The 13,280-nt window shown below is 44.0% G+C and overlaps 1 protein-coding gene across 1 annotated transcript in view; it reads right to left on the bottom strand.

Annotated features, from left to right (window-relative positions):
• Nucleotides 1–674: 674 nt before the first annotated feature.
• The window catches only part of pxylp1 (2-phosphoxylose phosphatase 1), a gene marked incomplete at its 5' end in the record, with an annotated part of 31,066 nt that continues 18,460 nt past the window's right edge, over nt 675–13,280 (bottom strand). Inside the window, 3 exon segments of the mRNA XM_080732346.1 lie at nt 675–1,720; nt 3,318–3,457; nt 12,090–12,216. Coding sequence (XP_080588472.1) covers nt 693–1,720; nt 3,318–3,457; nt 12,090–12,216 — 1,295 coding nt within the window. The 3' untranslated portion in view covers nt 675–692.

Consider the following 13,280-nt stretch of genomic DNA (forward strand, 5'->3'; position numbering starts at 1 on the left):
GTACTGGTGCATGAAAAGTGACTTAACAAGTAAAGCACAAAAAGTCACAACTGAGTTAACCATATTGAGAAATACTATGCACCAAAATGGCCCTCTTCAACAAAAACAAATGCAAAAGTCTACATTCTAATTATATAATTATTAATGCATGTTTTACAGGAAGTCATTAATCCAGCATAGTGTTCCAGTTCCAAACATTCCCTTTTCACAGGAATTTAGGAAAACTGGAATCTCAACATTACCCGTTGTATCGGAATGTTAGGAATAAAGTGGCCATGTGCCGTACAATTTCCCTAAGACTGCTAAGTGCTAATCTCTTACAAACATGCTGGAACACATATCATTTTAGAAAAGTTTGTAAAAAAGAATAATGAATGTTTACAACTGTAGGTGTAATGGTGTGATTGTCAACATCAAAAGTATGGTGTGTGTGTGTGTGTGTGTGTGTGTGTGTGTGTGTGTGTGTCACTGTAAGTAAAAACAAAAAGAGGAATGTTAAGGATTACTGTTACAGTCATCAAGACACTTATGAGCAGCACAAAGGTGCTCATTATTGTTCAAAAATGAAAAAGAGCTAAAAAACAACTAAAACAACTTGACCATCTGTCACATCTCAACGCAGCACTCCCTCCTTCCATTCTCCTTTCCAGACCCCCCCCCCCCCCCCTCTCCCATCTGTCCAATCCGTCCCGTCATCCAGGACGTCTATAGCAGGCTTCCTGGTAGGACGTGGCGTTGAGGACGGCGAACATGTCCCGCCTGACGAATGACAGGAAGTTGCCCAGGGGGCAGAGCGGCTGGGCGGCGCTGCGGTCGTGGGAGCGACAGAAGGTGGTGTGAAACGTCACGTCTTCTCCGTTATAGAGCACCCTGATGAACAGCTCTCCGTCCGCCTGCTTGGCATTCGCTCCTTTCCCCGCCGCCTTCCGCTGCTGTTCCGCAGTGGCGGGCGGGCTCTTCCACAGCTCGAACACCACCCGGGCGGCGAAGCGCGGGAACCTGGCCTCCTCCAGGCCCAAGGCGCTCAGCAGCGGGGCCACGGTCACGTCGTGGGCCGAGGAGAGCGTGAACACCTCCTCGCCTCCTGCCCGCGGGCGCCGGCCGCCCTCGTTGGCCCTGGCCACCCGCTCCATCCTGGCCGCCGTGCGGTTGAGGTAGGGGTACGTGGCCAGGACGGCGTATTTGTGATAAAGCCCCGCTCTCCTCCGGTCGACCTCGTCCTCCAGCTGCTGCCGGCGGATCACGGCGAACTGGGCCACCGTCAGGCACCCGCCGCCGCCGCTTTCCCCCGGAGACACGCAGGGGAAGGACAGGCCGTGACACAGGTGGCACAGCAGAGAGTCTATGGGGTTGGCGGCCCTGAGCTGGCGGGTGAGCAGGCCCAGTGTTCGCGCCATGTCGCCGTACGTCCTCTCCAGCTCGGTGTCGGACACCCGCAGCCGATACTGCCTCCTCTGTTCCTCCTCCAGGTAGCGGTTCCTGGAGGGGCAGTCACAGGCGGAGCCACAGAACAGCGTGCTCCACTGGTGACGGACAGTCAGCTTCGACCAATCGAAGTCCGGGAGGAAGCCGTAGAGGAGGGCCAGTCCACTCTGCAGCGTGCGGCTCTTACCTGTGGTCTCCAGCCACACCTGGCGGGGCGACCAATCGGAGGGGAGGATTTTGTGGCGTTTGTAGGCTTGGCGGAGGAGCTGGCCGTTGCGCAGGTGCTGCACTACACCTGCATGGGAAACGCAGATGAGATGAAGATTCAGTCACAATGGTGAACGTAAGAAAGCAATCTAGGGTAGAAGGTTCTAGAGTTGACCACATGAACCCAATCCCTTGGTCTTCATGTCTATTTATAGGACTTTTATCGGTGAAAGAATGCCTTTGCTGGTGGCCAATACACTATGCTCACCTCAACAGCTCTGGCAAAGAAGGCCAGGTGCAAATGTGAAATCATCTTTATTCTTTATACTTGTTTTTGTTGTTTCTAGTGTTACTACTTATTCTGTACTAGTGTTCTCTACCCAGTACCCATAATGGGATCAACTTTGACCAAAAGAATGCACAGACCTGGTTGGTTGTTTAACACAATTAGTGCCTCTTAATCTGAAAGTTGCTTGGTGCCTCAGTGCCACGCCGTTTCCTCCATAGGCCGCCGCTATTATTTTGAAGGGCCGGAAGGGGTTTGTTTTTGTTTTTTTGGATTATCACTTGACGGCAACGATTACGTCATCTAGTCACATGACAGTGTGGGCCCACAAGAGAACATGGCTGCGCCCACCTTTTGTGTACAGTATGGAAGAGTGGAGACCATCCTTTGTATAAGAATGTCCCTTTTGGAGAAAATGAAGTCTATTTATGGGCCTCTCAATGGATTTACTATGGAGGACGTTAACTTCGCGTGCACGCCCGACGTGCGTTGTAAACAAATCGCGGACATTGCCGATGCGGGCGGGACCGGAGCGACGTACAGTAAGTAATAATATCTTTACTGTATATACAGTAAGATTCACAGTCCTCACCGTCAACGGCGCCATGGTATTAACCCTTTCAATGACGGTGAGCGCCGTCAACAGCAGCAGAACAGTTAAGTTGGACAAAATGTGTCAAAAATGTGGCCATATTTTCCCAAATATGGATATGACTGATGTCTGACATCATAGATGTTTGATGTCAAAGACCACATGAGACTGACACAATATGTCCATATATGGGCATTCCCAGATATGGGCTTAACATTCATGACACCAGGGATCTCCATATATGGGCATAAAAGGGACAAGGACGGAATTTATTTGCAAGTGTGACATGCGTTGCAGTTGGTTGTTTAAGTTGGGCCATATTTTCCCAAATATTGATGAGCTGGGATGAGGTGTCACGCATTGTGACATACATGGGCATAATATTGATTACATCAGGGATCTCCATTTATGAGCATAAAAGGGACAAGGATAGAATTAATTTGCAACATCATTGTGATGTCAGAAGAGGTCAGCTATATCTTTCTGCTGAGCTGGGATGATATTGATGACATCAGGGATCTCCATATGTGGGCATAAAAGGGACAAGGGATGGAATTAATTTGCAACATCATTGTGATGTCAGAACAGGTCAGCTATATATCCTTCTGCTGAGCTGGGATGAGGTGATGTCAGCTATGTCGTGATGTCATTGTGAAGTCAGAAGAGTGACAGACAGATATCAGAAGAGTGACAGACAGACATGAGCTGGAGGATATCGTACTAAGTAGCGACCTACGGTCGCAGTAAGATACACCATACATTTCAACAGAGAGGAGAGGGGAGCTACAGTAGTTCTGGATATGCTACCTGTCTGTGTGAGCTCTCCCATCTCACAAGTGCTGTGGTTGGGTAGCCGGGGAACAGAGGCCAGTGTGGACTCCCAGTTACCATGCCCACCCTGTGCCATGTGTCCAATGAAAGAGCTCAGCTGGGGGTGGGAAGGCTTCCTGTGAGAGGTTAAGAGTAGAACGAATGGCATACAGAGCGAGGGAGAGAGAGAGAGGGGGGAAAGACAGATGTAAGAAGAAATATACTGTACTAGTCACAAATGTCTAATAAATATATGTGGTTAACATTATGACTCAAAGCATTTCCAATAGCAAACAGCCCAGTACATTTTAGGTAATAATTCACATACCATTTGTATTGAATGCATGAAGCAACTACAATGTGTTCAAGACGTTTCTCTCTCTTTTTCACCATTACTTTGGATGCATTTGTAAATCCACTCTGGTGCTCTGCTTGTGGAATCACAGCGCTCTTATCAAACCATGGCACAGCACAGATATGATAGATTTTTTTTTTTACAATTTTAGAGGATTTCTTTGGACAGTGATGATGACGAATATGTGAATAATATACATGTATATATGTATATATGTATATATGTATGTATATATATATATATATATATATATATATATATATATATATATATATATATAATATTATTATTATTTTTTTGTAATAAAATGTGTATGTTTTTGTAGGATAGTGTGTAAGGTCTTGGGATGGCCAACGGCTAACCGTTACCGTTAAACCGATAAGAAATTGGTTACCGGTAAGCACTAACGGTCAATTTTGACCGATAAGAAAGAAAAGAAAAAGGAAATCAACCCATGTGTCACACCAAAAGCCCCGTACACCAATATATACGCAACATCAAGTCATCAACCATGCAACTATATACGCGCTGTAGCCTGTAGTCACACATTTCTGGGACACCGATGTCTGTGTAACATCCATTCACGCAACTGCGAGGCTGCGACGCTGCTTGATTTTGGAGTCGTACACGCTGACTTATTCAACAAATGCTCCGTCGTCGATTGGATTTTACAAAACAGACCCCCGTCACATTGAATCCCGTTAAGAAGAGCTTAAAACACAACGTTCTAATGTTACATGTTGACGACGTGAGGAACGCTAAAGTCGTCTTGGTTACAGAGTAGGATATGCGAAAATAACACGGCTCAGAGTCGCAAATTCAATGATCGCTGCATCAGCACACACAAAACACGGCCGAGAGAGAAGAAAATGAATGAAATTGACATCACGTTTAGCCGATTCAACCATTCCAAAAGCCATACGATTGAAAGTTATTGCTCTACATGCGAGCATCTCGCTGCGGATGTTTTGTTAGGCGATAGCCAGGGAGTGCAGTCAGTGCACAGAATGTTAGAGAGGCATGGGCTGAAGGGCCTTTTGGTGGACAATTCTGTTGATAAAAGTTAAGGGCTCCAGCCCCCTTTGCTGTATATGCGCACGTCACTGCCTGGCGAAAGCGCATCACATTACAGATTGATCATTTCAATCCCACGGTTTCTTTGAAAAAACACATTTCTCTTAGAAAACATTTGTATTCTTGTTTCTCCTAGTTTTATTGTTTGTAATGTGTAAATATGGCACTTTATTATGGGGAAAAACGGGTGTATTTTCCCTTTTTAAATCGCAAAAATAGCGCATTTTTGAACACATTTCCTTAACGGTTAACGGTTAATTAACTGATAAGGCCTTTCGGTTATCGGTTAAGAAAAAATCTCCATTTGGCCATCCCTAGTAAGGTCTCTAATATAATGGTTCTGTATTAAAGTATGACCAGAATGCAGTAGTTAGCCTGCAGGATGCATTGACATTTTGGGTGCATTTGTTCACCAGACAAGCCACAGCCATCACAATTTTGCATTCTGCTCAGAATTTCCAAAGTGGAATAGACTGAACACTCCCAAACAAGGAAGCAGTGAAGAGTATGCTATCATCACTGAAATCTTAAAAATAAATCTTCAATAACTCTCCAACTCAATTACTACTTTGATATGGTAATTATGGTAAACATTAAAGTGGGATGTTAAGTTGTAGTAGTTCAATTAAGCTCTCTGCTGATATTTCCTTGGCCTGTCATTGGGTCCTGCCTGTTTTCAACAAAATGAAATGTAGTCTCCAATGATATGATCTTTTATACTGTATAGTTGAGTTGAGTTTATGTAGCAGCTTGATGACACACCTACAGTGTTGTCAAATATATCGATGTATCGATAAATATTGATTTTGAAAATTTAAATTCTGTTCGATATGACTTTCGCGTAGTATTGATTATATCGCTACTCAGTTTCCACCTCTCTCCCTGGTTGAGACACACGCGCTGCGTCCACCCACACAGCACAGAGCGCGCGCACACACAAACACACACAGTGCATCTCCGTCCAGGACAGACACGCCGACCTATAGATAGGCCTACAAAGAAAAAAACTAAAACTAACTTGAAGCATTAAACTCCGCACACAACACGAGCCCACAGTTGATGAGTGTGTTGTTGTCGTCCTGTTAGTGATAGCTAAGCCAATGTAACGATTACCAACGAAAGATAGCATATCCGGTCTGGAGAGAGGATACGGAAAAGATTCTCGGTTTGCCCGTGTGTGGATCTGAACTGATGCAGTTTGAGTGGGTGGGCCTTATACTGGATGCATTAGTTAATATATGAATGGAAACCAAGATAATGACGTTGACTATGGTCAGAAAGAAATGAATTTAGACGCTGTTGTGCTTCTGTATCACAACGTTACTTTTATGTGTAGGCCTATCCTACTTTGGTTTATTCCTACTGTAGTATTTTAAAGGCCTGATTCAAAGAGAAATAAATGCTTATAAAACAAATCAGAAAAATGTAGGCTACTATTTTTATTTGAATGTGTGATCTGTGTATCTCAGGCTTTTGTGTGTTTTCTTTATTATTATTTTTAAATGTTCATTGAACACTGTTTAATAGGTAGTTGTTACTATGAAAATACAGATTGCACAGCCTTATTTGTACTTAGAATGTGAAAGAATTAAAGGCATGCCTTTAAAAAGTGCACTACCATCTACCTCAAGAAGTTCTGTAATTTTTCTTTCAATAAAAATAAAATTCAGTATCGTGACAACTAGTCTGAACATACTATGTTACCAGTACCACTTACCACTAAAGTTACTCTGGTTTTTCAGTAAACAGTTGCATAATGTCATTCCTACGCCTCCCACCAGGTGGCCCTGCAATACCACGCTCAGCAGCTCCAGGTCAGTGGAGCATATTAGACTTGAGATATGGAAGATTTGATATTGTGTAGTTTTCACTCTCATCCCCTCTCCTTCACCAAATAATACAGTACACACACACACGCACACGCACACGCACACGCACACGCACACACACACACACACACACACACACACACACACACACACACACACAGAGAGAAAGACAAATACACTTAGTGTTCACACCTGCACACACACAAACACTTTCCAGGTTCCAATAGCAGTCAAGGATTGGACTCAGGAGTGCAAACCATCCAACGTAGGTTGAATCATGGTGCTTGCAGTGATTTGATGAAAACAGTATAGATAACCTTACTGTATGTCTCCAACCAACCATGACCGACTGGAACATGAACAGGTTCCAGTGGAAGGAGGCAATGAATGCGCCACACGGTATGATTATAAATCCTGATTATGAGTAAAATTATAATCCTGGTTATTTAGCTGAATATTGAATATTGGAATAGAGATTACTGATGATGATCTTGTTGGTGCAAAAGCGGGATTCATAATAATGACCTGTGTGATCTTATTGTGCCTCTGTAAGACTGATGGATGGGTATATGGGGTTGTACAAGATTCTGGTTATTAAACCTTGTGAGGAGGCAAGGGCAAGATGCAACAGCTGACCAAATAATAATATTGTTTGTTGTTCCTGAGGAGATATTTGTCTTCACGATACATTACGTAATTGTGAAACCTAAAATCAAGATTTCAGGTTACTTTTATCTACCGTAATTACATTAATTATGCATCCCTACCACACAGGTCCCAAACGTTATCAGCTGAACAGGTTTAGACACACACACACACACACACACACACACACACACACACACACACACACACACACACACACACACACACACACACACACACACACACACACACACACACACACACACACACACACACACACACACACAGTCCTGCTTATAAGCCACCGTTTTTGCCCATTGTCAACAGAGGAGTGCTGGATAGTAACAGTCCACTAATTGTCTGCTGTGGGAGAGTCAAATGGTGGCATGTCAATGGAGCTCCGCACTGCAGACAAAGAGTCCAGCCAGAGCCCAGAGTGTCTATTAGGCTGATTGTCACCAATGCAAGATTAGAGAGTCCAATTACATCAAGCAGGGATTATCATCTCCGGATAGTACACACAGAGAGAGAGAGATCAGTGGGCAGCGAGAGTGAGAGTGAGAATAGGAGGTTGGGGGTATCAAGAGAGGAGAAAGGACACAGGCATCGAAGGCAGGTGCAACAAAATTAAACAAGATGGATTCTACAAGAAGATTATGAGCAGCGTTTGACACAATCCTGACCAACCATGTATGCTTGGAAACGAGAACAAGAAAGAGAGTGGAAATGTTTCCCCAGACGGATCAGTTAAACCACAGATGGAGACCAGGCACGTGCACACATAGACATCAAAGGGGGCTTGAGCCCCTGCCCTTTTATCTGTCTGCAAAAAGTGCCCTTTCCATATCCATGAATTCAGTTTTTACTATGGTGAAAGAAATTCAAATGCCCTCTTTCCATGCCATACCCGAAGGCAGCATTTAAGAGAATTGCCTTGTCCAAACTCTCCTGAACTTGAATGCAGCATCTTATGTTAAAAGAATTGCCCTCTCTGTGTAGAAATACATACCTCACACCACATCTCCAGTATTGACTTGATTATGATTAGTTCAGTGTGGTATCAAGCACAGAAAATAGCCGACCTCCAAACTCACAACGCGTCGCAGCGCAACGCGTTGTGAGCTTGGAGGTCTGCCATTTTCAATATTTTCACCAAAAGGCCCTTTTAGAAATTTCAGACCCTGCCTCTCTAACATTCTCTGCACGTCCCTGATGGAGACAGTGGGTTGGCGAGCCGGTGCCAGACACACACACACCCACACACACACACACACACACACAGAGAGAGAGAGAGAGAGCTGCACTCTCTCCACGGATCCTGTCCAAGGCATATGCTGGCTCAGAGATGCCTATAATTACACACTAGCCTAAATAAAAAACAGGCTCAGATTATGCCCAGGAAGTTTGGAAGTAGGCGATGAGCATTAAAGCTCCCTGCAACACGCTGAACCACTGGAATGATGCAAGCCCATGCAGTAACCCAACTATGGCAGTCCAGTAATCCCAGTCTGCTGAGACATCATGCCTCTATAGCTCCATCTTTCTGAGCATTGTCTGTCTGTCTGTCTGTCTGTCTGTCTGTCTGTCTGTCTGTCTGTCTGTCTGTCTGTCTGTCTGTCTGTCTGTCTGTCTGTCTGTCTGTCTATCCATCCCTCCCAACCTCCCTCCTCCCTCCCTCAGCGCTTTCATCCTCCTCTCCTTTCAACTCTGCCTCAGAGTGGAATGTTGGCTCCTTAGGAGCCACATGGCACCAAATACGGTAGGAGAGGAGAGAGAGGCACAGAGTGGCACAGGCTTGTTAAATAAGTATAAGAGGATCTGCACTGCAGTCAGATGACTGTACAAGTCATTATAAATAATCAAACATGGAAATTACTTACTGTCCAGTGTCCACACACAGTGCAATGGTTTTGTACAACCAGTTACCCTGGTGGTATGGGTTTGAGTGCCATATATAATTTTCTCTTTAAAGCTGCGACGCGTAACCTTTTCCCCTTTTTCTCCCCAATGTAGTCGTTATGCCAATTGATTCCTCACCCCCACAGACATTTCTGTGTTGTCACAGACACACACACGCCCATGCATTTCTTTTTTTTCAACTTTCTGATGATTTGCTTCCTATTTTCGAAAACGATTTATGGAAACGCAACTAATGTCAGATGCAAAGAGAGAGATAGTGTGTGTGAGAGAGAGAGAGAGAGAGAGAGAGAGAGAGATAGAGAGAGAGAGAGAGAGAGAAAGTGCGAGAGAGTCAGAGAGAGGAAATGTGAATAACGAATTAAGGGTAGAATGAACAAAATGCTGTTATTAATTAATGTGCTGTTCAGATCAAGCAAGATAACCACACCTCAGCTGTGTGTGTGTGTGTGTGTGTGTGTGTGTGTGTGTGTGTGTGTGTGTGTGTGTGTGTGTGTGTGTGTGTGTGTGTGCTATATGTATTCACCTGCACCAAATAAATTGCAGGTCAACCGTTGTAGCAAACTACTACCTGCCACAGCTGCAACAGACAATGACAGTGTAGGCAGGAAAACAAAGATAAGAAAGAAAGAGAGAGAGAGAGAGAGAGAGAGAGAGAGAGAGAGAGAGAGAGAGAGAGAGAGAGAGAGAGAGAGAGAGAGAGAGAGAGAGAGAGAGAGAGAGAGAGAGAGAGAGAACCATGAAAGAAAACCCCAAAAAGATATAACTTCATCTCACTGTTGGGCTGATGATCACTGGATATGTTTTCATAGTTCAGACATTTTTAATTCAACACCATATCTAAAAATAACTGGACAAAAAATACCCAGCAAGCTGGAATTGTCTATTTCCTTTGCAGCATTTGTATAAGCACTGGACTTTATCTACATAGAATCAGAACAGGCCCTAATTGAAATTCTCAGTGCCTATTAATAACCGGTAAGACACCCTAAGGGCGAGAAGCAACCTCGCCCTAAAGGATATCCAGGGTTTGATGAGGTCAGTGTTGTGATCTTCATATATGGAGATCCAGGTGATGATAGTCAGCAGTCTTGATTTGCAAATGAATTCTGTCTTGGCCATGTATGGAGCATCCATATATGGGCATTGCCAAATTTGAGCTTTATATATGGGCATTCCCAGATATGGACTTATTATTGATGACATCAGGGATCTCCATATATGGGCATGGATATCCAGGTGATGATAGTCAGCAGTCTTGACAGTCAACAATGTGATGTCAGAACAGCTATAGACATTGAGGCGTTACGGGCAGACTTACTGATGAACAGGATGTGCCGGTTTTCATAGTAAACTGCGATCTAGGGCCGCAATAAAAACACTGAGGTTTCATAGTGCAAAATGGTTCAAAGATTTCCAATTGCTACTGGATTAGAGCTGTAATTTATACAACAGCTATATCCTCTTTATAAAAAACAGCCTGGACGCTCCTCACAGCGAGAAGGTCCTGGGTTTGATTACCGCTGGGGACGCTGTGGGCATGTTCTCTCCTCCACGACATCAGTGCCCATACCCTACGTGGGGATGGCAAAAGTGCCGTTCTGTGTGGAGTTTGCATGTTCTCCCCATGTCCCCTAGGATAGGTACCCTCACATAAAACATGCAGTAATCTTTACTGCCTCCTCCTGGCCAGCCGGGGCGCCTGATGGAGGGGAAAGGAACTGGTTGGAATAATGTCTTCCTTCCACACACTACACAAATTATTGAGATAAAGTTTCCTCAGCATTTCCACAAAAAGCGCAGTGTATGTCTATATCAATCTCATATTTGATCAAATTAGTCTTGACAGGGGCGCCCGCTGGCCTACTGGTCCAGGCGCACACCACTTAGGCATTGCCACATAGGCATGGATGCCAGGCGGCGTCGCCGGTTCGATTCCCGTCTCTCCCCCCATTTCCTGTCAGTCTACTGTCCTATCAATAAAGGCATAAAAGCCTCCCAAAAATAAGTCTTGATAGGATAACATCTATGCATTACTTTAAAAGTAACCTCTCATACCTTGTTTGTAACAAGAAAATGTCATATGAAGATGTATTCTTTGGCTTGCAGAGTACATCTTCATGATGTCACTGACGACATGACCCCACAATCAATCCTCCAGTTCTAGGCAACACAGAAATGGGGGACTTTTTTTTCTTTCTTATTTCCACACAACAACTCTAAGGTATATTAATGAAATTGACAGTTCAAAGTTGAAAACGAGTGGTATTCCCCTTTAAGGCTGCATATTGCTCCATACTCTCCAGCACCCTGAAAGACAATGCTGTGCTGTAACAAAACTGTCCAGACTCCTCTGTCTAGTTGCATTTAAAATGACACATTTCATCACATTTGTCTGTGCAATGAAATCATGACTATCCAACATGGTTTTGTCTGTGTCGTACTGTTTTATCTCTGGTATGCAGTCACTATGTCCTCTGCTTCTGCTCTCACTTAGTATATTGGGCTTAACTTGGTTTTCGTCTCCCTGCAGCTCATCAAGAACGGAAACAGCACAGACTAGACAAGAGACAGGCTAGAGACAGACCCATCCCAGGGTTTTTGGTCTGCTGACGATCCTGATTTCAGAGAGTCCAAGACCACCGATTATTACCCATGTTTCTAACTACTGTATAGCATTTTGTCCAAAAGTGCTGAAAAACATTTTCTAATCAATTAGAAAACATTGATATTTGCCCCATTTCTATTTGATTCCATTAGAATATCCATAGAGGTCTTCTCTTATAGAGGACTTTGTGCCGTACTCAATTTCTCCTCAGAGATCAATGGTTTTATCTGATCAATAATGTGTATGTGTGTGTGTGTGTGTGTGTGTGTGTGTGTGTGTGTGTGTGTGTGTGTGTGTGTGTGTGTGTGTGTGTGTGTGTGTGTATGTGTGTGTGTGTGTACCTGCTCTGGGACAGTGTACAGTCGATGGCGGGCCGTTTGGTCTTGGGAATGTAGTAGAGGGGGTAGCGGTCTCCATGACGAATCATCAGCTGCACTGAGAGCAGCCTGTAGTCTGCTGGACTGTGACCTAGCAGAGGAGAGGTGACTCCTTTAATCTGTATTGTTAATGATTGCAAACGCTGTATGAATATATCATACTAGGATAATATATCATATGTTAATGTATTAGCAAATAATGAAACAGGAAAACATTGCAGGAATGTTGGCTTTGCAACTTTCTGTATGTCAGTGATGAAAAACCCCCAGGTGTCTTAGCTACATTTACTCTGGTGTTCTTTTTGGGGCAAATTTTCTAAAACGTTTTAACAAATGTTGCAAAATTAGCTCGGATCCCTTCTAAGCTTGTACATTTTGTAGGCTTTTATCACTATTTGTTGTACGACAAAGTATATACGGTGTGGCTTAAGTGCTTAAGCCTGTCTGTGAAAAACAGAACACTGGTCTGGTGCAGTATAGGAAATACACTGCAGCAGCATGGATGATGTAATCGAATGAAAATCCCTTTCCATGCATTAAACACATACCCAGAGTCGCACGCACACACACAGGTTTATGGTCGGAGGTTACGGTAGTATTATTGGATATATTATTGACATGGTTACTGAATGAGATGAAATTCTCTTATTGAATAGAATGCTGCACTGGCTTTGGGCCACAGAATAACACTGGTGTGCTCCACTCCACCAAGTGCACAGTCAAGAAACCTAATGGTGTAGCTGACCTTTGGACCCTTGACCTGTTGCCCACCATGACCCCAGCAATCCCTGCACATGTTTAAAACTCTTCCGTCCTCTCTCACACACATCTGTTGGACACGCTCCCATCTCTCGTTGCTGTTAAGGAGGCTGACACTAAACGTTCACCTTTGCCGATCTACAGCATGTGTGACAGGTTGAAAAGAGATTCATCACTGCACTAGAAATCTGAACATTCCTGCCTAATTAGCCTAAGGCTACAAGTCAAGCTCACAACACATCAAGGCATGTTGTGAGCTTGTAGATTATTACGGTATACAGACGGCTTTTTTACTTGAGGACAGGAGGAGACATTAAGTTCAACGTCAGAGCAATGAGACGTCGGAACAACGCTACGCACCGAGAAAGTATGCTGATGGAACAATGGAAAAAGACT

The sequence above is a fragment of the Nannobrachium achirus genome, assembly GCF_963921795.1.
Source record: "Nannobrachium achirus genome assembly, chromosome: 8".
Lineage (NCBI taxonomy): Eukaryota > Metazoa > Chordata > Actinopteri > Myctophiformes > Myctophidae > Nannobrachium > Nannobrachium achirus.